The 26,706-nt window shown below is 42.5% G+C and overlaps 1 protein-coding gene across 1 annotated transcript; it reads left to right on the top strand.

The window, feature by feature from the left end:
* The first annotated feature begins 1,649 nt into the window (after window positions 1-1,649).
* Window positions 1,650-26,683, top strand: UBE2K (ubiquitin conjugating enzyme E2 K). The gene is made up of 7 exons (XM_088450606.1): window positions 1,650-1,988; window positions 10,542-10,635; window positions 15,043-15,101; window positions 15,417-15,499; window positions 15,588-15,687; window positions 23,677-23,805; window positions 24,773-26,683. Exons 1-7 carry the CDS (start codon window positions 1,926-1,928, stop codon window positions 24,845-24,847), a joined length of 603 nt encoding a protein of 200 aa, XP_088306732.1. The 5' UTR covers window positions 1,650-1,925; the 3' UTR covers window positions 24,848-26,683.
* Window positions 26,684-26,706: the final 23 nt, after the last annotated feature.

Here is a 26,706-nt window from a genome sequence, read left to right as displayed (position 1 = left end):
TCATACAAGCCAACTTGCACATTTTTTTACCAGTTGGTATTTTATAAAAATGTTTTTTAATTTTTTTTTCTGTGTGTCTATATATTTATTTATTCTTTTTATCTTTTCATTATTTTTCAGATTTATGCATTTTTTTAACTGTTAATAAATTGTTATACATTTTTCACTAGCGCTCTTTGTCTGACAAATTGATAATAACCATTAACAACACTGATTACCAGTGCTTTGAGATGTATATTAATTTATGTTATACTCAGATTATTTATAATGATAAAACTTGTTGATAAATGAGGCCCTTAGGGCCGTATTCAATTGCCAGCGAAAAGTTCTCGCCGGTGATGTCATTTCGCCAGGTGAGAACTTTTCCCAGTATTCAATTCCAAAGACTATTTGCTGGTGCGAAAAGTCTGCGCCTTGTAACCAGCGGGAAAGCTTCGCCTCTGAAAGGAGGCAGAAAAAAGTGCAAATTGAGGGTTTGGGTTGCAAAGTTTCAACAACACCCCTGCAGCCTTGGGACAGTCCCCCAAAGGTAAACTGCATCAAAAAAAGTGGGGAAAATAGTTTAGAACACCCCAAAAAAGTACTTTTGTTTGGGGGTGAAAAAGTTCAAAGTTGGGGGACAAACTTAAAAACTAGCGAAATAGACTCCAGGGGGTCCCCCAAGTATGCCCAAGGTTTTTTTTTATTGCAGGTGCATGCTGAAGGCGCGTTTTTTAGGATCTTTAAAAATGCACTTTAGCGATTTTTAACCATGCTTGCACCCATTTTCATGTACCCCAAATTTTGCTGGGACTAGTTATTTTTGCCGAAAAAACCTGCTAAACCTGCTATTCTTCACCACTTGTGCAAAGACACTAAATAGCACCAATTGAGAGCAATTAAGCACCCCAAATACCTTCAGCAGGGCTATTCAGGGGTATTCGTAGTGATCCACCATGTCAGTGCATCTTTTGGGGGGTGTCAGGCTGATTTCCCCAAATCTGACAGCACTTTTCACCTTTTTGAGTTTCGCCGGGACGCGTTTTCGCATCCTTTGCAATTGAATAGGGCGAAAAGCAGGGATGAGCGTGAAACTTTTCCAAAAGCAAAACTAGCGATGATAGCGAAATCTCCGGCATGCGAAAAGTCCGGGAGGCCTATGTCTGTCTGGTATACTGAGAGGGACTATGTGTGCGGATACAATGCAAAAACTGAAAATTCAATATGGTATGAATCGCTTGCTGCAGCAGTGTCTCTGTAACGCTAAATGCCAGGTGGCTGAGGACACATCTGTAAAATAGCCAAATTAGTTATATAGGGGGAGATTTACTAAGCTCTGAAAAAGTGATAAATTGTAAAGTGATAAACTACCAACCACTCAGCTCCTGTCACGTTACAAGCCTTGTTTGAAAAATGAGTTAGGAACTGATTGGTTGGTAGTGTATCACTTTCCAATTTTTCACAGAGCTTAGTACATCTGCCCCTGAGTGAATCATGACAATGAAGGTCATTAGGCTTGTCCTTTTATATAACATGTGCCGCTCACAGAGAGTATAGGAGCCGTGCTGCTGCTGACTGCCGAGACACACAGCCGCGAGACCATCACGTGACGGGGCCGGCATGACTTCACCGGTCGGCGAGGAGTTCCTGCCGTCCTGTGACGTAGCGGGGCCGGCGCTGGTGACGTTTCCCGGGGCCCTGTCAGGAAGTTGCTCCCGCGGCCGCCCGGGCAGCGCACTGCGCATGCTCCCAGCCACCATTTTGCTGCTGTTGAGCGCTGTGTGTCGGGGGCTCGTTCTCCGGGGCGGGGGAGGCTGAGGAACCAGGGCCCGGGAGAGAGCAACACGGATCAGCTCAGGGAGGAAGAGGCGGGAGCATCGAGGCAGTCATCCCGGCAGGGGGTCACTTTCACCGAGAGGGCCTAGAGCAAGGACACCGGAGCAGCTATGGCCAATATCGCAGCGCAGAGGATCAAGAGGGAGTTCAAAGAGGTGCTGAAGAGCGAGGAGGTGAGAGGGAAGGAGGTCTCCCACCCTGTGCTGGATACTCTGTCCTCATCCTCCCCAGGGGGACTCATTACACAGCATTATGGGATTATTACCCTCCACGGGGGGGGGGGAGGAGTAGTGACAACTTGGGAAAGCTCCAGTCTGGGACTTGTAGTTCCACAGTAGCTAAAGACACAGATTGCTGGAAGCTGCAGGACAGGAAATTGTTAAATGAAAGTCAAATGCTGTTACCGGGGTAGTGTCACAGTCCTTCCAACATGGCACCTTCCGCTATGTACACAATGCTCTGCTCCTGCACTTTCCACCTCATCTAGGATTGCAGTCACCTGTGTTCTGCACCCTTCTCATCGCTACTTCAGCACAGGTGTCTGTAATCCTGACTTCATTGTGAAGTACAGTATCAGAGCATGTTGTACCGGTGGAAGAACTCACGTTGAAGGGTCTGGTGTAATCAAACACATTGATGGGATTAAAAGTAGCAGTTAAAATGGACAGAACGATGTAAAATATTACATTTCTTGCATTAAAATATTGCATGTATGCTCAAATGCTTTTCTACATAATGATTCACATCAGTCCCTGCTCCATTGGTCCTTAGTCTAAATTTTCTAACAAACACACACTAGGGTTTAAGGTGCCCACACATACAGCGATGTGTTCCCAATCAGCCGATGTACACGATTTCCCCCTGAACTCTCCCTGGTAGCTCCTCGGAAATCCTGCACACGGTTTGGTATGAAAAAGCTGCCAATGTTACACACGATCTCTCCTGCATCCAGACTTTTACAGTGCATCACCTCCTAGATTGTCAGATCTGCCCTACAGCACAGCAGATTTGAAGATGCGATGTGCGACCTTCGGGGACGCGCATCGCGATTGTGAGTGGGGGCTCACGATTTCGGCATATTTTACACGATCTGTCGTTCCAATGCGTCGGAATCGGCCAGATCGGCTAAAATATCGCTGTGTGTGTATGTGTATATATATATATATATATATATATATATATATATGTGTGTGTACGTATGTGTATATATATTATCGTATCTATTATATTATCTATATTACTTTTATCAGAAGCCATGTAGCCTGCCAGTATGTATACAATAGGAGTAATCTGAGCACAAATGCAAGGAGAACACACAAACTCTGCACAGATTGGGCCACTGTTGGAATTGAACTTCTGACCCCAGTGCTGCCAGACAGCAATACTAACCACCCTAACCACCCTGCTGCTGAATAAAGAAATGTTTTCCTTTGTGTTACTGTGTGTTCTAACTTTTAGAGCTGACTGTAACATTTCACCATGGATGGCACGGTGGTTAGCTTGGCAGGTCTGTGGTCATGGGTATTATTCCAAGCTATATGCACTCTGTAACGTTTGTGTGTTCTGATTTATACCACAAGTCCAATAACTAAATTGACTCTTGTGTTTTGTAGAGAAGTTGGACTGTAAGCACTAGCAGGGCAGTGACTAATGTAAATGATTTAAATGTTTTCTCTAGATAAGACCTATTACCCTGCTCTTTAAAGTATAAAAATTATTTACCTACACTGTTTAGTACAGAACAGTAATCATATCATGCTTTACTGCTTGCTTTATAGTGAGGTATGTATTTGGCCAGAGAGAAACTATGACTAAGCAGAACTGCCATTCTCCTGTATTCAGGAATTGTTCTTGTTCAATGTATTTTATAACTTATTTCATTGTCCGTTGTCTTTTCTGATTGTATTGATTATATTTGACTACTTGGTTCATTGCATATACAGACAAGTTGCAACCCTACACAGAAATAAAGTTTGCAGACATGCTAACACCATGAGGTCAGTCCAATTAGCTGTGAGGGGTGCGAGCTGCTGTTGCAATGTCGTTAAAACGCCACCAACGGACCGCCACCTCGCACCCTTCGTGGCCCGCTCTGAGCCCGAATTCGCAGAATTGTTCTCGCAGTCCTTTGGGGCTGTGAACAAAATTCCGCGAATGCAGGCTGCCGTAAAGTGCGGCCATTGCCGCTATGACTTGCGCCGGCAAGATCGTCGCAACTAATAGGATTGGCCCCTAAGTCTTACAGCAGGCTTGGACAACCTGTAACTCTCCATGGGAGAATTCAGTTGCTTTTTGCATGTCCAAAAGTAATAGGCGCTTGACGGAGCTATTCAACTATTTTGGCAAGTGCCGCGTACGCCAATTACTTGTTGTGCTAAGATTCACCAGGACTAGCCGTGTAAAGCGACTAAACTCATCTAAACTATTGGGTGCCCTACCGAAACTGCAGTTTGGGCGTTCAAATGGCTGAATTTTCGTACATTTGTATTGCTCTGTCGGTCCCCCCCAAAACGATCGAATCTCGACCCATTTGTTGTGAACTTCAAAACCAGTCATGCTCTACTAAATGGCTTGTAGTGTGTGCCAGGAATAAAATACCGCGAGAACGAGCCTTCCCCAACCTAACTTCTCGCAGAATTGAATAGCTCCAGGAGCACATTCCCAGCGCTATTCACTTCGCGTTTAATTGAATTGTGCCCAATGTCCGTTTCGCAAGAGGAGTCTTTCAAAGATATGAAATGACTGCTATATACTGGGGATTTAACTTGCAGGTATAGTGGTTTTCGCTACAGCTATCCCTGCAACCTACAGTTGGTACATAGCTGGGATATTCATGTAGAAAAAAGGTTGTTCCTGCTGCACAATGTTTAGTACAAATCAAGGGTTTTCAAAAACCCACTGCTTAGTAAATATGTTAAATAAAACAAACAACCAGCGATGCGCACTCCCGCTGGTCGTCTAGACCTCTAGCATTGTGCAAACATGTTGTACAACCTGACGATATTGTCAGGTTGGTTCAACATGTTTGCAGGTGATTGATGTCCCTACACTGAACGACTGCTCATTCAGTGAAGGCACATCACAGACAAACGACTGCACGATTACAATGTTGTAATCGTGCAGTCTTTTGCCTGTTGTCTAGTGGGTGTGTACCTTAAAGTTTCCCCTGTGAATTGATATAAATGTATGTGGATAGAATAAACTGTGTCCTGTTTTACGCTGTAAGTGTTCCCCAACTGGCATGATCATACCTTCTGCTATATATAGCATTTTACAAACACATGATCTATTTGTCTAGATCAGTGTCCTCAACCCTTAAGTTTTCCAAACGTGTCATGTTTTGAGGATTTCTGTCTGGAAGCAGATTGTATAATTAGATGACATCACTTGTACATGATTAAAGAAATCAACATAACATGACCTGTTGATGGTACTTAAGGACCCCTGTTCTAAATAATTGAAATGGATGTTTCCAATTTATTTGATAGTACGATTCAATTCAGCGAGCTGTTAATAGTGTCGGGAAGCAGTTCCCAGAGCTATTAATTTCAGCATGCTGTTAATAGCGTCGGGAAGGAGTCCCCGGAGCTATTCAGGTCAGCACCATGTTAATAGCATCGAGAAGGAGTTCCCGGAGCTATTCAGTTCAGCACCATGTTAATAGCATCGAGAAGGAGTTCCCGGAGCTATTCAATTCAGCACCATGTTAATAGCATCGAGAAGGAGTTCCCGGAGCTATTCAATTCAGCACCATGTTAATAGCATCGAGAAGGAGTTCCCGGAGCTATTCAGTTCAGCACCATGTTAATAGCGTCGGGAAGGAGTTCCCGGAGCTATTCAATTCAGCGCGCTGTTAATAGAGTCGGGAAGGAGTTCCCGGAGCTATTCAATTCAGCACGCTGTTAATAGTGTCGGGAAGGAGTTCCCGGAGCTATTCAGTTCAGCACACTGTTAATAGCGTCGGGAAGGAGTTCCCGGAGCTATTCAGTTCAGCATGCTGTTAATAGCGTCGGGAAGGAGTTCCCGGAGCTATTCAGTTCAGCACCATGTTAATAGCGTCGAGAAGGAGTTCCCGGAGCTATTCAATTCAGCACCATGTTAATAGCATCGAGAAGGAGTTCCCAGAGCTATTGAATTCAGCACCATGTTAATAGCATCGAGAAGGAGTTCCCGGAGCTATTCAGTTCAGCACCATGTTAATAGCGTCGGGAAGGAGTTCCCGGAGCTATTCAATTCAGCATGCTGTTAATAGTGTCGGGAAGGAGTTCCCGGAGCTATTCAATTCAGCACACTGTTAATAGTGTCGGGAAGGAGTTCCCGGAGCTATTTAGTTCAGCATGCTGTTGAAAGGATTCTTTTCACACCTTCCTGAGGGTGCGAGCAGAAATCCGACTAAAGTGCTGGACGCAAGGCTGTTTGCCTGTCTAGCGCGGCGCTAACAGCCTCACAAACGTCACTTTAGTCGGAGAATGCTGGTTCTCGCAACTAAACACCCAGGTTAAGTCGCGAGAACCCGCATTCTCTGACTTAAGTCGGACTAAACAGCGCTCTGAATTGAATAGCTCTGAGGCGAATTTCCCGGCGCTATTCACCTCCCGCTGATTTGAATCGCCACAATATGTTTTCGTTTCACAAGTTCAGCTTTTACTTTGTATTTTAAACTGAATTTGTATCATCTAAAGTTATTTATGCAGAAAGAAACCTTTAATGTATGTAATTAAATCAACTAGCTTAAACCCAATTTCATTTTGACAGGCCACAATCGCATGTATAGTACTTTATTTGTATTCGTCCCACCATTGGTCTGATGTTATTGCTGCTCATGGAACTGAAGTAATATAACTGGTGTGAGGGGTACAGGGTCTGATTTATTACTGTTTAATTCCCCTGCATGGTAGTGCAGGCCGCTCTGACAGTGATTGCAATAACCAGTTGTTCTATGTGCTTGCCATTTGTAGCCCCACTCTGAGGCCCTGTAAAGATTAATAAGTTCTCTTTATCATCATTGTTCAGCCCTCTTCTACATAACAGAAGCTTATTTATCTGCATATCTGTAATTTTTAGTACATTTGTACTTGATCTGCATTGGACTCATGAAATAACACGTTAAGTGACCTGTGCCCCCAAACTTGCCAACTGCTCGCAAACAAAGCTATATTCTTTGCATAACCTCTTCTCCTCGACTATTACATATTATCATTATTGAAAGTGAAAATAATTTGTCACTTGGAAAAATACAAACTTTTAGCTTATGCTTTCTGATAGGGTTTGTTATTAAATATTATGCAAGTGACTGTCAAAGTGAGTGACGCCAGCTGGGACTTTCCTTGATTGTTGCTTTTATTTGAGGGGTGTTGTTTGTGACCAATGTATTTGGCTAAGCTATCCTTACTGGGAAATCTGTACTGTGCATGACTTGCACATTTAAGTCTGTGTAGTGTTGGGAATGTCATTTAGACTTACCATAAGTTACACACAGTTCTTCCTGCAGCACATTACTGTTCTGTTGTTTGTTACATGTTGCTGCATCCAGTGCATTATTGTGTAGAGCAGTGGTTCCCAAACTTTTTCGAATCACTGCGCCCTAGCGTATAATTTTTCCACGGCATACCTGGGCCAAACGTTTCTTATTGAGAAATACAGCAAAAATGAAATGAAGTAAATTGCGTTTGTCACCCTTAGGTTCAGTTATGTGGTGGTTGACAGGGCTGCGCTTCTTTTTGACCACATTTTTGCTAGGCAAAACCAGTGCTAATTACTGCCAATCACACTGCCTAAAAATCAAACCCAAGGCACCCCTGCAAGTGTCCTGAGGCACGCCAGGGTGCCATGGTGCCTAGTTTGGGAACCACTGGTGTAGTTGCTGTGAATGTGTTTACTCAACCTTCTACATGCATGAAATTCCCCAGCTCCGGAAGTCTGACCGTTTCCCTACAGTTGTCAGGAGTGCTGCTTTAGACACGTTATGGAAAAGGGCATAATGGTGTTTTCCAAGCTCCTGGTCTATATAAAAAGGGGTGTCTATATTTCTTTCTTTCCCAAGTGCTGAGGTAATGGTTTCTCCTTTGAAGGAACAATAACTCATCACTTGGACTTAGACATGCCGAGCTACCCCCAAGCTTTCCCTTCTCTGTGAATAAATGCTGGGCGCATGCGCCTGGCATCTAATCTCCTGTGGTGATCGATACACCACTCTTTGCCCCACCCGCGGGACACTGACCTGCGTGTGGGGAAGGCACCAGGCAGGGTGCTGCCAAAAGGGGCTGGGCGCATTCTGCCCTTTTGAAATCGTGCAGGGTGTGGCGCCCTCCTACAGCAGCCTAGCGGGAATTCTATGATCTCCATCAAATATAGTTTTGAGTGTCATATTGTAATGTGTTTTCTGATGTGGACAAAGCGGTTCAGATGCTGAAAATACCTACAATATTTGTTGTTGACACTACATGGGGTCGATCCAATTGGCCGCGATCATCTCGCCGGCACGAGTCATCGCGGCAATGGGCGCACTTTATGGCAGCCCACATTCGCAGAATTTTGGCTGAGTGGGCCGCGAAGGGTGCGAGATGCCGGGCCGTTGCCGACGTTTTAACGCTGTTGCAACGGCAACTTGAACCCTTTGCGGCTAATGGGATTGACTTGGCTCTTTACAAAATAAATAAATAAAATAAAATGTCTGGCTCATTTGAGAAAATCTCACTTACATTGTGAGAGAATGGGTTTATGTGGCAGAATCAGAACCTGTTTTTACTATAGTCAGCAAGTTATCTTCAGGTTGCTGTAATGTGAGTAAAACATTCTAGAAAGGCTGACTAATGTACTCTCCTCATTGTATTGGATTTTAAAAGCACTTTAGAATAGATTTTTATTCAAGAACTAGAAAGTGACACGTTACCTGCCTGGTGTCAGTTTTTAGCTAAATTGTTATGAGTTTCTGGTATGTAGATGAATATAAACAATGGGGGTAATTCAATTTTTTTTTTTACGCGACCACTAGTAATGTGCGCCTGACGGAGCTATTCAATTGTTGATTTATGACACTTGTTGCACGAAAATGCACCTCAACTTTTCACATTTCTGCTCGCCATCTCCGAAGGATTCCAGCAGAAATAATGGGTGCCAAGGGCACTAGTACCCAATAGGAGCGATGACTAAATAGCTTAGTCGAGGACTCAAAAAAAAATAAAAATAAAAAAAATTGAATCTTGCCCTTTAAATGGTATTATCTAGCACAAGAAACAAAACAAAATCCCATGGCATTACTCAACTAAACTTTGAAGCGCATACACACACAACGATTTTGTTACCAACGATTTTATGAACAATTCTGTCAGATATTTTTAAAATGTAATGAACAATTTTTTGGAACTACAAACGATTTTTGCATATTCCCTTAATGAAAATCGTTGAGTTGGTCAGTCTGACTGAACTACAAACGTGAACGCACATGAACGATAATCACTCATCGTTTTAACTTAGAAAGTGAACGATTTTTTCAACGATTGAACGATAAACGATATCGTTAACGATAATCGTTCAAAAAATCGCTGTGTATGCACCTTTAGTAATATATTGTTTTTTTTTAATTTGATGTAAAAGAGAAGTAATAAGGTCTAATCGTGCTCTACTTAACGTTTCCTTCCCCTTAAAGGTACATGCCCCAGTCACAGCAGATATATTGAAAAACATACTTCACTAACATAGAGGAGGATGGTCTCTCCAAGGTTTTCTACGTCTCCCCCAGTGTGTTTAAAAATACCTTATCCACCAGAGCCCACAAATAAAGTAGAGAGCGCGTGGTGCAGAATACGCTGCTGTCCTCCCTCCTCCTCCTCCTCCTCCTCCTCCTCCTCCTCCTCCTCCTCTATTTGGGTATGTCAGGTTGTGCAGAGTAGATCACATGACGTGTAAGTAAGCTGCTCACGTTCAGTCCTATTCTCTGCTTTACCACAAAGCGGTGAACCAGTCCGATCTGGGGGCACAGAGCTGGGGGATGCAGCTGAAGGATCGTTGGGCAGATGGTGCAGGCAGCCCACCACTGGACTTTAGGGATACATTACCAATCCCTTACTGAGCAATATATTGAATCAATCTTTAAACCTTGCATCTTGCTAACACAATTAAGTTGCCAGTGACATGACCCACGTTCTCAGTTCATGCTTGTTTTTATGCCAAATACTGGAAACACTGGTTGTAATTCTATTAGCCATGTCATGAGTTCAAAATAAAAATACTCTTTATCCAAGATAGTTTTCCATTGTTAGATAAATGTATGATATTAATTGTACTGTGTAAAAGTTGTAATCAGCCAACAGTCACAAGTATAGAAATAATGTGTAATTTATTTTACATGTGAAGGGGTGAAAATGCTGCCTTCTGCTGGGCATGTCCATGTGACATAGGGGGTAGGAAGGATTTTAGTCTATATGCCAGGTCCCTAATGACACTGTTTTACACACCCTCTCTTCTTTTTTCCTATAGGTGTACAGTGTATTCTATTACCTATTTAATAGGTAGGGTGCTATGTCTGCACTAGTGAATATTACTACTAAAGGGTCTTCCTGTCTCAGATGTGTGTGTGTTCCACACCTGGATGCACTGTCAATGTTTTCCTTGTTGCCAATGCTTCAAACATGGAAACGTAAAGTTAATTTAACATGTTTTATAATAAATAGCAGGTTTATTAAAGTCTCAAACTGTATTTTCTCTTTCTTTTTCTTCCTTTAAAGACCAGCAAAAACCAAATCAAAGTAGACCTAGTAGATGAAAACTTCTCCGAACTGAGAGGCGAAATTGCTGGTCCGCCAGACACACCGTATGAAGGTAGGAATCCCTGATTGGATGGAAAGTTCTGATGGGTGATTGCACACACTAAAGTGATCTGTCAAACCTATCTGTGTATGTGTGTGTAATAGTTTGATACATAAAAAAAAAAATTATTCTTCATTCTAAGCCAAGACCAGTCACATTCACAAAAGAAATGGTCAATTTGCACCATCTGACATATATGCGTTCCCTTTACATGCAGATAAAGTATTGCGGGTCCCTACTGTTTGTTTCTGTTATTTTTTTTATTTAAGTGCTTCCTCTTTACAACAGAAGCTTAAAAACACAGACCAGAAAATATTGCACTTGTTGCAATTTAACCCAAAAGTGATCCATAATATTAATAAAGAAGTTAAGCAGCTAGTTTCTCAAAAAAGGGCAATTATTCTTAGAGTTAATATGTGGTGTTATAAACCCATGTTTAAAATATAATTAATAAAACTAACTGATATGCCGATTAATAACGCTTATATTTACTAACAGACAAACAGAAAAAGATTCACATATAATCAGATTTGCAAATTACAGTGTGAAGCATATATTCCTTTAGTTGCGCTAATTAAGTGCGTTCAGAGTCGTCACCGCTAATTGTTTGCATATATTTATGGAAATGAGATGTCCCTCTGTGCGACAGGTCCTGGGAGACTCAGTCGGGCCTCTTTTCTCCCAAAACAGGCATCTTATTTGCAGAAATGAAACATTGAAGCGACAAAACTGCATTGCTAGTGTACACTGACCAATTGGGTTTGTGATATTTGTACAACTGTTTGCGACAGAGTTTGAAGCTGTGTAAAAAGTTCTCAGATGCGAGCAGCCGCAGCTTTTCCTCACGTCCAGTTCCGTTGTGCTTCATCTTCGACTTCGTATGTGTGTAAAAGCCTTTTCTGAGCGATTAGTCACAGCCTAGTGTCTCTAGTACACTGAGTGGCTTTTCACTGCGAGGTGACTAAGACTCAAATTTTAAACAGAAATACAGTACGCTACTCGTTTCGGAGATCTCACTTGCGCCAGGCTTCTCGCCCCGTATGGCGTAAAGATGCTCAATACATGAGAACACATATGTAAGTGTTGCTGAATCTCAAAGGTGTATCTGATCTAATAAGCACCTACAGAGCCAATATGTTCCTTATATACAGATGTCTTGATGCACCTAGCCTCAGTACACCATGCGGCGTGAGATGACCGGTGCTAGTGAGCTGCCAGGTCCCGTGACACTCAGCTTGTGCCGAGCTTTTGTTTTGTGTCTGAAAATGCATATGTTGCAAATGGATGCAACAAGCCACTTCATGAAACTACAGTGATTAATTTGATATGCGACACATGTATATCTAAGTGCGACTGAGTCTGTATATTAAGCAAAACGCACCTTACTGTGGAAGAGCGCTACAGATGCAGACTCGGTGGCACACAGATATATAAGTGCTGCTTATGGAATTAGTGTAGTCTTGTGAAGCCATTTGCGACTAAGATGCACTTGTGGGCGAAACAGATGCTAAAAAGATGCTCTGTGCAAGTAGTCAGTACTTGGCGTGCTGAGAAGGCAGTTTGGTGTGACTGCAGCAGTAGTGAAAGCAGCCTCAAAGAAACCCCAAAAAATAAACCTCCCAAAAACACCAATAGATAAATAACCAATTATTCTCCCTTGCGTGCTTCCATATATAGAAACCGCAGCACATTAAGGAGGAAGTGGGAAAAAAAACACCACATCTTGAGGGGAGAGGTGGCAACAGAAGACAAAAACATATCCACCTGCTAGAGCAGGCTTCCTCCCAGCCACAGGGGTTAAATAGTGCCCCTTAGGCAGTGCCCCCAGACTGGTCTCGGCCCCAGCCCAGAACTTGCCTTAAACTTGCTCGCCACTCCTGCTGCCTCGCTCTGACTGGTTCTAACTAGATCCACCAGGCACGTGGGGCAGGCTCCTCACGTCGTGGATGACGTCACCCGCGCACTGCATCACTGGGAACTTTTGCCTCTGAAGCAATCGGAATCTTCTTTAGCCTCCTGTCACTTTAGAGGCCAGCGTTCCACAGCAGGAGATGGCAGGGGAAAGTGGCGGGCGGTAGGCCGTTTCTGACAGGCGATGCGCCCGCGGAAAAGAGCCTAGGGAGAACACTGCATATGCACTATTTTTATCCCCCACTCCTTTTTTACATGGATTGTGTTTCTACCCCATATTTTATAGCTGTCACACTGGATCTCCCAGTAAGTGAAGTGTTTTCCTTGTGAAGATAGTTTTTATTATTTTTTATTTTTTTACTTTCCTCCAACTTGATCAGTCCCAGGTCCCAGCCCTTCCCATTATAATGGTATTTTTCAGTATCTGCATAATTTTTTTTCTACAGATTACTGCTTTCCACATATGGCACCATGTGTAGAGGCTGCGAGGTGCAGGACCCCACTGACTTCCATAGACCCTTTTTCAGTACACTTTGCGCCAATAACTTATTCACAGGAAAAGAGCGGACTTGTTTTATGCCATCTTTAAGTCTGTTGTGGTGGTTTATCCAATGCTAGCACCGCTGTAGTAAAGATCTAAATGGGCACTATGGGCCTAATTTGGCATGGATCACAATTGCAATTGCGTACGCAGATCAGGCAATTGTTGTGCACTGCACGTGCGCGGCGATCGCACTGCGATTATGGACACACTGTGGAATCCATAGTAAAGTCCTTGACAGGCCGTGAGCGTTTGGGGGTGGTGACAGGGATGTTGTTGGAGCAACGCAGGCGTTTAATGGCGTTACATGGACTTGCATAAATTAGTCACTGAGATTGCTTACTTAGCTTCAGTACTCGCTGCGTGCGACGAGATTTGCAAATTCTGAGACTGGTCAGACCTGCTGTAATTGTGCATGACTGGCCGATGGTACCGATGTATACGCAGGACTGTGAGGTGTTACGGATGTGAGAAGGCAGCAGTGGCCGCCTCTATGCTGGCTTAGTGCTGGCAGACCTTAGCATATTTTCGCAGCTTCATGGCGTGTAATTACGCAGCTGCAGTCCGTTCTGAATCAGGCCCAATGTCCTCAGTAAATTTGTTTCTGACCTGCACCCTAGTACAGCTTTACCAATCTCTTCAGGTCCTTAATAGGGTTTAACACTGATCTAATAACTTTGCCCAGGCTTAGAGATGTGTCCTCATACACTATTGATCCAGTTGGGCCAAACGGGACTTCTCGGCGCGCCAGGTCCCGTCTGACTCTGCTTGCGTCGATCGTCTTTTTCACCTGGATGTGATAAAGCACTACATGAGACTGCACTTATTAATTAGATATGTGATACTTGTATATCTGTGTGTGACTGAGTTTGAATCTATATACAAAGTCCAATGCAGCTTTTTTCTGCACCAAGTTGCCTTGTGCTTCATATACAGACTGTCACACACAGATATACAAGTGTCGCATATCCTATTAATAAGTGCAGTAATGAAGCAGTTTGTCACACCCGTTTGCGACTAAGATGCATGTTCGGGCAGAAAAGATGCTTTGTGCAAAACTAATCGCACAGGACCTGGCGGCACAATCGTGTCAGCCATTTTGTGCCGCATGACTTATCAGGGCTAGGTGTATGAGGACACCTAACTGGGCTTTCCAAATACCACAGTAGGGTTTGGTACATTGTGTATAAAATGGTTGTTCTACAGCTTGGTAATTAAGATGGTTTACTTTCTTTTACCGGCTGATGCCTCCTTTCCTGGCACCCACCACAGTGACTTTCGTACACCTTGTTTTCCTACTAGACTAGAGCCAAAGGCATCATATCAAAATGCATTCACTCTTATTTTCTGCCAAGCAAATCAGTGTAATGAATAAGGGGAATGCGCCCGCTGTGCCAGAGACTGGTCAGTAATTCTGGGTATGCACATACGCCTGTCACATAGAATATTTGTAGTGTTCCCTTTCACTGCTGAAACTGTCCTTGTATGGAGGTGGGAAGTGCAGGTTGCAGTCACAGAGATGTAACAATCAGTGCCTATACGTATGATCCTACAGAGGTCCACTTGGTCTGTCTTTTGTATGTTCCACTCACATGTAACGGAGATGAAGATGCTGGTGTAGATGAGTGCCGGGGGAATGAAGAGCCTTTATATGTGGACGTACAGGTAACAGTGAATGCATTTTGGGAGATTTGAGCTTGCTCAGCACTAGTGACTGCATTTACGATAGTAGCAGAGACTCCCTTCTCTTTACAGCTCTCTCCATTTTCTATTTATTCTGTCAAATCTCAAGAGAATCGCCCTCTGTATGTTACTTTACTGATGTACCGGGCAGGAATGGGGACATTATGGTATTGTAATGACCATACTAATTGCTGTCAGTATTTTCTGAGGTGCTGTTAAATCCTATAAATACTTATAAATTACTATGATGAATTATGTAATAAACTGTATTTGTTTTGTTACAGGTGGGCGATATCAATTAGAAATTAAAATACCAGAAACATACCCGTTTAATCCTCCGAAGGTTAGTAGACATCTGTTCTAGCTCTTTTTTTGTCTTCATATAAACATGTTATATCTCATGACCTTTATTGGTGTATATATTAAATGTAGTTGGGCAACTTTTAATCCATGTGAAGCATTTATAGACCTGGTTACTTCACTTGTGTGAAAAATGAAACCAGCTCCTTGTTTAATAGCAATTATGATACCAAATGTAGTATTTATAATGTTAATTTCAATATATTTTATAATAAGGTGATATTGCTGAGGATAGATATCTACTTAAATTAAACTTACAGTACAGGCTTTTAGCTATAATTATGTGTCTGTGTTTTAGGTGCGATTTATTACTAAAATCTGGCATCCAAATATTAGTTCGGTTACGGGAGCCATATGTTTGGACATATTGAAAGACCAATGGTAAGATGTGATACACAATTGATTTGCTCAGTTGAACTCCCCTTTTAAATATGTAGCATTAACAGAAGGCATTGTTATGTCCCCTCAGGGCAGCGGCCATGACCTTAAGAACAGTGTTGTTATCGTTGCAAGCCCTATTGGCTGCAGCAGAACCAGATGACCCACAAGACGCAGTGGTGGCCAATCAGGTGAGACTAATGTTGTGGCTCTATATTATTAACTTTCTTCGGGGTCCATAGGGTCCACAGGAATTACCTTGGGGGTATGTGGTTGGAGAGTGTTCCAGGCACCAAACAGTTACAAGCTTTAGCTCCCGGGATGCTCTTGGTGGTCCTCCATATATACCACTTCCCTGACTACAGGCATGCAGTTTTTTGTTTGGTGCGCAGGAGTGCACCCGGTGAACAGGGGACTGCTTCAGCAGTCCCAAGCAAGTTTTTCTTTTTTTCCTATGAGTAAGCAGCACTAATGCCTGTGCTGCTGCTCACTCTACCCCCGCCGGCACCGCAACACCTGTGAGGGAACTAGTAATTTCGGCGGGCAATAGCGGAGTGAGCGCTGAGCCCAGGATTGCAGCCGGAGACTTTGGGGATGCAGGTAAGGTTGCTCCCCGCGGGCCGTTGATGGCGGGGAACCATGTGGCAGTCTGTACCTCCGGCGGTAAACTGCTTCCCCAACTAGACCACTGGGACATGAGATTCTCCTGACAGCCGGGGATGATAATGGCGGTGGCCATGTATAAGTCGGTGAGCCCGGCGGATCCATACAGCCTAGCGGAAGTACTCTTTCCCCCGGGGGCCCCTCCCGCAGGCCATATGCTGGTCCAGAGACTAGGTTTCCTCCATCTGGGTTGCTTCTACCTGTCTCCCTGTTATGAGACAGCCAGAGACCACACTCAGGTGCTCTTGGTGGCTGCAGATCTCAGGAGGCTTAGTTAGCCTCCCTGTATACCTCTCCTTGGATGGCCAGGCTATACACAGCACAATATCCTACTCAGCCTTGTGTGCTGTTCGTAGTTGACTAAGAGCTGCTAGTGTGTGTGTGTGTGTGTGTGTGTATGTGTATGTATGTATGTATATAGAATTTTGCAATGTATGTGACTTGTGTAAATCTGCTGTGTGTTACACTGCCTTTGTTTATTCCTGAATAACTGTCAGTTATAACTATCATGGTTGTTTCTCCTCATAAGCTCTCTGCTACAGGTGTGTGGGTTATTTTGGGTGTGAAACACTCACATTGTATTGTATTATGTTACTTCGCATAACATTAGGGATATTATGTCCAAAGAAAACTAGGAGCAGGAGCAGGTGTCATGTATGGCCTGTCAGGTGGGTTGTCCCCTCAGGATTTTATACAGAATAGATTATGTGGTCACTGTTGCAAGGAGTCGCCACATTAGGCCAGCCTAAAAGTTCCTGGGCAGGAACCACCTTGGGCTTCTTTTTCCCAGATCATGGCTCTGTATGCCTCTCCTTTGGTGGCCAGGTTATACAGAGATCAATATCCTACTAAGCTGTTTGTGCTTTTTGTAGTTGATTAAGAACCTATTGCAAATATATTGCTTAAATGCATTAAGTTTTGCTGTGTTATAGTGCCTTTATTTTTCTGAAAAAACTGTTATAACTGTACTTCCAATTTACTAGATATTTGTGAAGGTGGTCACATTACATTGTTACCTTTATATGACTTATGCTGGGCATACACGATACAGTTATCTGTCCAGTCTGGCTGATTGGAATGAAAACCTGATAATGTATGTGAGCAAATGACAGTCGATCATGTAGTTTTAAACACTGAAGAACGGGCAAAAAACAACTCTTCAAATTGATTAAATTTGTGTGTTTTAACCAATTTGTGTGAACAGTCATTTTTGTCTGTTTCCAATGTTTGTGAGCAAATAGTATATTGTCATTTGCTCCCAGCCATTACCTGATTTTCATTCCAACCAGCCAGATTGGACCGATATCTGACAGATAATTGTGTAGTATATGCCCATCTTAAGGGATGTGCTCAAATTAACCCCCAGCTGCAGGTGAGTGGTTAAATTGTACTACACATACACTTGTGAAGACTGGGCTGCCCATCCTCCTCTCTCCTAATTAATTAGTGACGCCCAGCTGCAGTTGAGTGCTGGCTGAGGGGAGATTTGGTCTATCTCGGAGTATACCTTTTTCCTAAAAAGGTGTATAACACCGGAATCCTTTCAACTTTTGTTGCTTGTGATTCGGTGCCTATTTGTATGCATTGCACTTAGTCAGGTCCATAAATATTGGGACATTGACAGAATTTTCAGATTTTGGCCTCTATTCACCACCACAATGGTTTTGAAATAAAACAAACAAGATGTGCTTTAACTGCAGACTTTCAGATTTAATTTGAGGGTAATTACATCCAAATTGGGTGAACGGTGTAGGAATTACAACAGTTTCAATATGTGCCTCCCACTTTTAAAGGGACCAAAAGTAATGGGACTATCAACTCAAAAACTATTTCATGGACAGGTGTGAGCTATTCCCTCATTATTTCATTATCAATTAAGCAGGTAAAAGGTCTGGAGTTGATTCTAGGTGTGACATTTGCATTTGGAATCAGTTGCTGTCAACTCTCAATATGAGATCCAAAGAGCTGTCACTATCAGTGAAGCAAGCCATCATTAGGCTGTAAAATCAAAACAAACCCATCAGAGAGATAGCAACAACATTAGGTGTGGCCAAATCAACGGTTTGGAACATTCTTAAAAAGAAAGAACGCATCGTAGAGCTCAACAACACCAAAAGACTCGGAAGACCACGGAAAACAACTGTGGTGGATGACAAAAGAATTATTTCCCTGGTGAAGAAAAACCCCTTCACAACAGTTGGCCAAATCAAGAACACTCTCCAGGAGGTAGATGTATATGTGTCAAAGTCAACAATCAAGAGAAGACTTCACAAGAGTGAATATAGAGGGTTCACCACAAGATGTTAACCATTGGTGAGCCACAAAAACAGGAAGACCAAATTAGAGTTTGCCAAACAACATCTACAAAAGCCATTACAGTTCTGGAACAACATCCTATGGACAGAGACAAAGATTAACTTGTACCAGAGTGATGGGAAGAGAAGGAAAGGAACTGCTCATGATCCAAAACATACCACCTCATCAGTGAAGTGTGGTGGTAGTGTCATGGCGTGGGCATGTATGGCTGCCAATGGAACTGGTTCCCTTGTATTTATTGATGATGTGACTGCTGACAAAAGCAGCAGAATGAATTCTGAAGTGTTTCGGGCAATATTATATGCTCATATTCAGTCAAATACTTCAGAACTTATTGGACGGCGCTTCACAGTGCAGAAGGACAATGACCCGAAGCATACTGCAAAAGCAACCAAAGAGTTTTTTTTTAAGGCTAAAAAGTGGAATGTTATGCAATGGCCAAGTCCAATCCCCTGACCTGAATCCGATTGAGCATGCATTTCACTTGATGAAGACAAAACTGAAGGGAAAATGCCCCAAGAACAAGCAGGAACTGAAGACATTTGCAGTAGAGGCCTGGCAGAGCATCACCAGGGATGAAACCCAGCGTCTGGTGATGTCTATGCGTTCCAGACTTCAGGCTGTAATTGCCTGCAAAGGATTTGCAACAAAGTATTAAAAAGTGAAAGTTAGATTTAGGATTGTTTAGTTTGTCCCATTACTTTTGACCACTTAAAAAGTGGGAGGCACATATAGAAACCGTTGTAATTTCTACACCGTTCACCTAATTTGGATGTAATTACCCTCAAATCAAATCTGAAAGTCTGCAGTTAAATCACATCTTGTTTGTTTCATTTTAAAGCCATTGTGGTGGTGAATAGAGGCCAAAATCTGAAAATTCTGTCAATGTCCCAATATTTATGGACCTGACTGTATATCCTACCAATATGACCACGATTTAGTGCCTATTTGCAAAATGTTATATGCGGGTAGATCCTACCAAACTGATGGGTTTAGGTAATTGATTTTAATGCCCTTTTGCAAAGATTTTATGTGACTTATGCTACTGTTGAAAAAGTGTTTTTACTTTTTTGGTTCTTCCTAATCCCCAAACTGCCGGTGTAAGGGGTTAGAAAGTGCTTCATATTTTATTTTTATTTATTTTTCCTGTGAAGGGGTTAACTTGGTATTGTTAACTCTACACTACTTGTAGGTTACTTTCAAATATTTCCTAGGTCCCAGGACTAGGAAATTAGAAGCCAGTTGTCCCTGGGCTGGTTTCATGTAAACCCTGTGCAGTAGGCCTCTCAGGTTTTCATACAGGATGGACTGTGTGTTGATTGATTGATTGTTATACACAACAGTCCACCTTGCCAGCACCTGTTCAAGGGTCACCTTGAATCAGGTTGTGATGCAGTTAGTGGACCACTTATCAGCCCCCACACTGCCTCCCACTTAGAATTCCCACAGTGATTACAGCCTGCTATGTTTCCTCCTCTCATACATCCCTCCTGGATGGAGGATTATGTCCACTCAGTTCAGAATCTGGCTTTTTAGCATCTACCTATCTGCAGATGTTACAGGCGAATTAGGCATCAGCCGTTTAAGCATATAACTGGACCTCACCATCTTCCTCAGTCCACCCTGCTTTCAGAGTCTGATATAAATATAATCTGAGCAGGCTGAGGAAAATAAAACAAACCCAGACACTGGTCCAGAGTCGAGGTTTCCCGCATCTGGGTTGCTCCTCCCTGCCTTCCTGTATATGAGACTGCCAGAGACCACTCTCAGGTCCTCTCGGTGGCTGCAGATCTCAGGAGGTTTGGTCAGTCTCCCTGTATATCTCTCCTTGGGTGGCCATGTTATACAGAGCTCGATATCCTACTCAGCCTTGTGTGCTGTTCGTAGTCGACTAAGAGTTTATTGTATATATATATGTATGTGTGTGTGTGTGTGTGTGTGTGTATGTATGTATGTATGTATATATATATATAATATATATATATATATATATATATATATATATATATATATTAGTGTATGTATGTGACTTGTGTAAATCTGCAGTGTGTTATACTGCCTTTTTTATTCCTCAATAACTGTCTGTTATAACCATCACTTCTGTCTCACTTCATAAGGCCTCTGCTACAGGTGTGTGGGTTATTTTGGGTGTAAAACACTTGTTACTTTGCATAACATTACAGAGATTATGTCCAAAGAAAATGAAAAACAGGAGGCGAAAGCCCCTGTGCTGCTTTCATATGTGGCCTGTCAGACTGGCTTGTCCCCTCAGAATTTCATACTGAATGGACTATGTGGTCACTGTTTCAAGGAGTCACCACATCAGTCAAAGCTACCAGCTCCTCGGCAGGATCCCCCTTATGATTCATTTTCCCAGATCATGGCACAGGTTGTAAATCGGTTATCTGCTCCCACGCCCGGCCCCTACTATGCTACAGCTACAACCTACTATGTTTATGCCTCCTATGCATCCGTCCTGGATGGATGTTTATGCCCACTGTCAGAGTATGGCTTTGTCCCCTGCTGCATTTCGGCAAACGCTGCAAGCAGCTAGGCCGATACAGCCTAAAAACAGAAGTTCACCTATCAATTCGTCCAGTCTGCAGACTCTGATGCATCTTCTTCTGAGTGTGAGGACATACAGGGCTCATCTCAATGGTCTCTCTCAGTAGAGGAGGACTATTTTCCAACAGCAGATGTTCCCTCCTTGATTAGGGCGGGCGGTCAAAGCTGTGTTAAACATAGTGAGGTGCCAGAGCTTAGGAATGCTCCGGTGTTTAAACGCCAGAAGGTTGTGAAGGCTGAGTTTCCCAAATCTGAGATGTCTCCTGTCCATAAACATCCTGGAACTCGTTCAGTCACCGGATATACTGAAGAGCAGGCCTGTCCAGGTACAGTCTGACAACGCCACCGCAGCAGCCTACCTTAACCATCAGGGAGGCACGCGAAGTCGGGCTGCCATGGCGGAAGTGTCAAACATTCTGGTCTGAGCAGAACGTCATCTTCCAGCAATCTTGGCAGTATTCATACCAGGAGTCCTCAATTGGGAAGCGGACTTCCTAAGTCAGCAGGATATACACGCTGGGGAGTGGGCTCTTCATCCACAGGTGTTTCAGAGCCTAGTGGACAGATTGGCAGTACCAGAGGTAGACCTCATGGCCTCAGGCCACAACCACAGAGTCCCCAGGTACGGGTCCAGAACCAGGGATCCTGCAGCCGAGTTTGTGGACGCTCTAGCAGTGAAGTGGAACTTCAAGCTAGTGTATCTTTTTTTCCTCCATTCTCCCTTCTCACAAGGGTCATCAGGAAATTCAAGCAGGAGTGCGGAACAGTAATACTAAGCCCCTGCTTGGCCCAGACGCCATTGGTTCACCATCCTTCAAGGTCTCTCCATAGACATTCCATGGCCTCTTCCTTAAGGCTGGAACTGTTGACACATGGTTCCTGCCTGCATCCAGACCTTCCTCGTCTGTCTTTGATGGCGTGGCTCTTGAATCTTCCATCTTAAGAGCCAAGGGTTTTAAAAGTTCTGTAATTCAGGCGATGCTTAGGGCACGGAAACCTTTTATCTGCCTCATTTATTACAGAGTTTGGCACTTGTATTTTCCACGGTGTAAGCATAGAAAATTATGATCCTGAAGTTTTTAGGGTCTCCCGGGTGCTTGCTTTTCTTCAGGCTGGGTTAGACTGGCTCCCAGAGGGTACAGGCATCTGCACTCTGTTTGGTTTCAGTGAAGGATCGCCCTGCTGCCTGATGTTAGGACTTTGTTTCAGGGTTTTCTGAGGGTTCAGCCTCCCTTTATCCCTCCGGTGGCTCCGTGGATTTGTCTTTGGTTCTCAGGTCTCTACAGGGTTTCGAACCCCTAAAATCAGTAGACCTTAAGTGGTTGACAGCGAAGACCGTTTTTCTTCTTGCTGTCTCCTCTGCCCGCAGGGTCTCTGATTTGGCAGCCCTTTCTTGTCGCTCTCCCTTTTTGATTTTTCATCAGGATAGAGCTGTTCTTTGTACCAGGACGGGTTACCTTCCTAAGGTTGTATCCCGCTTTCATGTAAATGAAGAAATTGTAATTCCAGCCTTCAGGCCTCTGTAGGTGAAGCTTCTCTGGATTTTGTATGCACACTACGTATCTACGTGGATCGCACCAACTCCATTAGGAAATCGGATTCTCTCTTTGTGTGGTATAGCTGTCATAAGCGAGGCTGGCAAGCTAACAAACAGACACTGGCTAGGTAGCTTTGTATGACTGTTTCTGAAGCTTACACACAGCTGATCTCTCTGTTCCAAACAGTGACAGCACTGGGCGTTTCATCGTGGTGCCTCTGCTGAACAATGGTACAAGGCAGCCACGTGGTCTTCCGTCCACACTTTTCTCAAAAGTTAAGCATTTGATAAATTTGCCTCTCAAGATACTTCCTTTGGGTGTTGGATTCTCCTTTCTACTAAACAGGAGCATCCCCACCCTTAAGGGAACTGCTTTGGGACATCTCCCAGGGTAATTCCTGTGGACCCTATGGACCCTGAAGAAGCAAATAAGTTATGGTATAACATACCTTTTTTGTTAACTTTTTCTACGAGGTCAATAGGGTCCACAGGGAACCCACCCTAACGCACCTGGTGGTTGTTGGGTAATCTTTTTCTTTTTGTATTTCAATGATTCCCTCTTCTTAGTGTTTCTGTGATACAATTGTCCTTCCTTCTCCTGCCTTGGGCTTGGTAACAAACTGAATGCCTGTAGCCAAGGGCAGGGTATATATGGAGGAGGACCCAGTGCCTCCTGGGAGCTAAAGCTTGTAACTGTTTGGTGCCTGGATCACCCCAACCACATACCCCCAAGGTAATTCCTGTGGACCCAATGGACCTCAAAGAAAGAGAGTTAACAAAGGTATGTTATACCATAACGCTTATTTTTTTGTTTGTTTTTAAATGTACAAAACCTTATGATTCATAGTCTTCCATAAATAAGTAACATTGTCTGATTACATTGCCCACTACATACACACCTTGCTGGCAGCTTTTTTTTTTTGGGTTTCACAAATATTTCTGTTTTTAAGACAAATCATCCAGTGTGAAAAAGCCATGCCCACATTGGTATGAAAGAGGGAAATCTGCAATATGCTTGAAGAAACGATTTTCCATTAAAAATTTTGTTTTTATGCTGACACAGCTGTTTTTGTTCTTTTTCCCCCTTTGTTGTGGCTAGTACAAGCAAAATCCAGAAATGTTTAAACAGACAGCTCGGCTGTGGGCACACGTATACGCAGGAGCGCCTGTCACTAGTCCAGAATACACAAGAAAAATAGAGAACCTTTGTGCCATGGGCTTTGATAGAGTAAGTATTGTGTGCGTTCTCTACAATCGCATTGCAGATACTGCCAGTCTGGCCTTTTCAGACTGGACTTGTTTTTATAAAGTAAGATAATTATTATGCAGAAGAAAGCTTGTTAGAAGCCACATTTGTATAAATGTAGGATGCTAACACGAGTGTTTGATTAAATGTGCCTAATGTTAGTTATTTTATAAACATCATAGCATTTCTCCTCTTGGCCCTTTTTTGCTATTGTTTATATCTATCTGTGTGTGTATATATGTATGTATATATATGTATGTATGTATATGTATATATATATATATATATATATATATATATATATATGTGTGTGTGTGTGTGTATATATGTATGTATATGTATGTATGTGTGTATATATATATATATATATATGTGTGTGTGTGTATATATGTATGTATATATATGTATGTATGTGTATATATATATATATATATATATATATATATATATATGTGTGTGTGTGTATATATGTATGTGTATATATATATATATATATATATATATATATGTGTGTGTATATATATATATATATATATATATATTATATAATTAGTGTGTGTGTATATATTAGTGTGTATATGTCATTGTGTAAGTATGTGTCAAAGATGTGTGTGTGTGTGTGTGTTTGTATGTGTATATATAATAGTGTATATAGTCACTCACTCTGCGCCCAGCGTATAGTTTACCTCAGACTCTGCCCCATCCCTTTGTTTGGACTCACTCCCCACCCTGCTGTTCTTGCCCTGCTCCATGCCTCCCTCGCCAGGCATATTTATTAATTTAGTGCGTTTTGCTCTTTTTATTCAGACACCTTTTTGACAATTGTTTTTATACAGTCACAGACACCTACATAATAAGTTTAGCACCTTAATTGTAGCCTTGTTTGTTCTTGCTTTTATATGAGGACTTGCCTAAACCTAATACTGTCTTTTTTACTCTCCTTGTGCAGAATGCAGTAATAGCAGCTTTGTCATCAAAAGCGTGGGACGTAGAAACTGCGACAGAACTACTCCTGAGTAACTGAGAGAGGCTGTCCCCGCTTTCCCCTTCCCAAACAGCACGTCATCTTGGTATTTTTAGGATTCTGCATAAAAGGAAAAAAAACACAACAAAAACAGCACTCCTGCGTGACAATGCTATTTAGACCATACTGGAGACTGATGGAAAAAAAACTGCTCTGTAAATAAAGCTAATTAAAAATGTAAATTAAGCGACCACCACACACAAAGGGGAGGGGTATAAGTATCATTTTTTTCCTCTTAATACTGTAAAAAGAAAATATTGGAGCTGAACCAATGGAAAAATATGCATTTGTGTTTTACCGTTTGGCCCAGAGCGGCACAAGAGCCCTTATGGTGGTTTGTTTTGTTCTCTGCTATAATCTCCTTTACTGGAGGAGACTCAGCGGCAGCCTCACTCTGTGGAGTCCTAGGGCTCCATCTACCCATCATTGTCTACCTTACTGCTAGTACCAGCCACCTTTTTATGTCTGTGGACGCGCATGCATGCACACCAATGGATTACATTGATTCATCAGAACAATTCATTTGTAATATGTTTGGTACTTTGCGTTCAGAACGGCCATTTTTTTTTTTTCCCGGGAGTGCTCGAAGTTGTGAAGATCGAGTGATTAGTTTCTCATGAACCAGGCTAAGACAACTTGAATACTTCCCCAGCTGTTACTTGATAGTCAGGTCCCAGTTGCTGAGAAGCATGGAATGCTGGAACTTGTGGTTCAGCAACATCTGGATGCTTTTCTGTTCCAAATATTGTTATTGGTGTTGGATTTATTTTAATGTTCCACAAAAAATCGTTTACAGAAAACTGCATACAATTTTTAACAGAAGGAGCCAAACAATGAGAAAGCAAATCCATTAAACTGTCCTGTAGCTACGTAATATACAGCTATAGTAGAAAAAACGATTCAGTGACTTATTGTGGCTGCCATAACGTATACTTGCAATGGTTTTCTATTGTAGTGTAATAGACACTTAAGTGATAGATACTCATTGTGATTTCTAGGTGCCTGTGACACCGTTTCTGTGTTGCTGTCCCTGTAGTTTGAGCTCTTGTTGAATATAAAAATCCTTGATCTCTATTGTGTACGCAATAACCATACACACTAACCATTTCTTGAATGCTTCACAAACTATGAATGATGCTTTTGCGAGCTGTGGTCTGTGTAGACTCAGCATTTGGTATAGAGATCAATGGTTTTCCATTTGCAAACATTTAAGCTGCAGGGACTGCAACATATGTTCTCTATGCTACAGTATAGATGCAAGTTAAGCCCTTTGTGTACAAGACCAGCAGTTCTCACACTTGTGAAAACTTGCATAAAAAAAGAACATTTGAAGCAGCAGTCTACAAAAAGCCACAGTAAGGTGGAGAATGTGGACTGTTCTAATTCTCATAGGAAGTGACACCTGCCATTCTGTGCAGAATCCTGCAAAAGGTATCCAAGTGCTTGCATAAGACTGCAGCTTTAAACCTCTCCCATTGGCAATCTGTACTTTAATTTTTCTTAGTGCACAGGTCATCCCTTTATCATGCAGACTGATTCCGGATTATTTAAAGATTCAGGCTTCACTTGCACTTTAGTAGTGAATTCCTGCAATTTCTTAGCACTTTTAATGAGAAGCTTCAAATTTATTTAAGTCCAGAATTTTTCATCTGTAATAAACAGTTATTTGAAATTCCTAAGTCTGCTGAGGGTCTTGCTTTTTTTTTTTTTTTGATCAAGAATTGCTCTAAAACATTTAGTTTCATTTGCTTACTCATCTCTTGGCCTTTCTAAAACCTAAAACATGTCACCAAGTGCTCCCAAAAATAAATAATAAAAACCGAAAACATTGTACAAGATGTATATTTTTCTTTCCTTCA

Source organism: Taudactylus pleione, unplaced genomic scaffold (assembly GCF_031769625.1).
Source record: "Taudactylus pleione unplaced genomic scaffold, aTauple2 ptg000520l, whole genome shotgun sequence".
Classification (NCBI taxonomy): Eukaryota; Metazoa; Chordata; class Amphibia; order Anura; family Myobatrachidae; genus Taudactylus; species Taudactylus pleione.
Note: the sequence above shows the minus strand (reverse complement) of the source record. Positions and strands in the feature narration are given on the sequence as shown.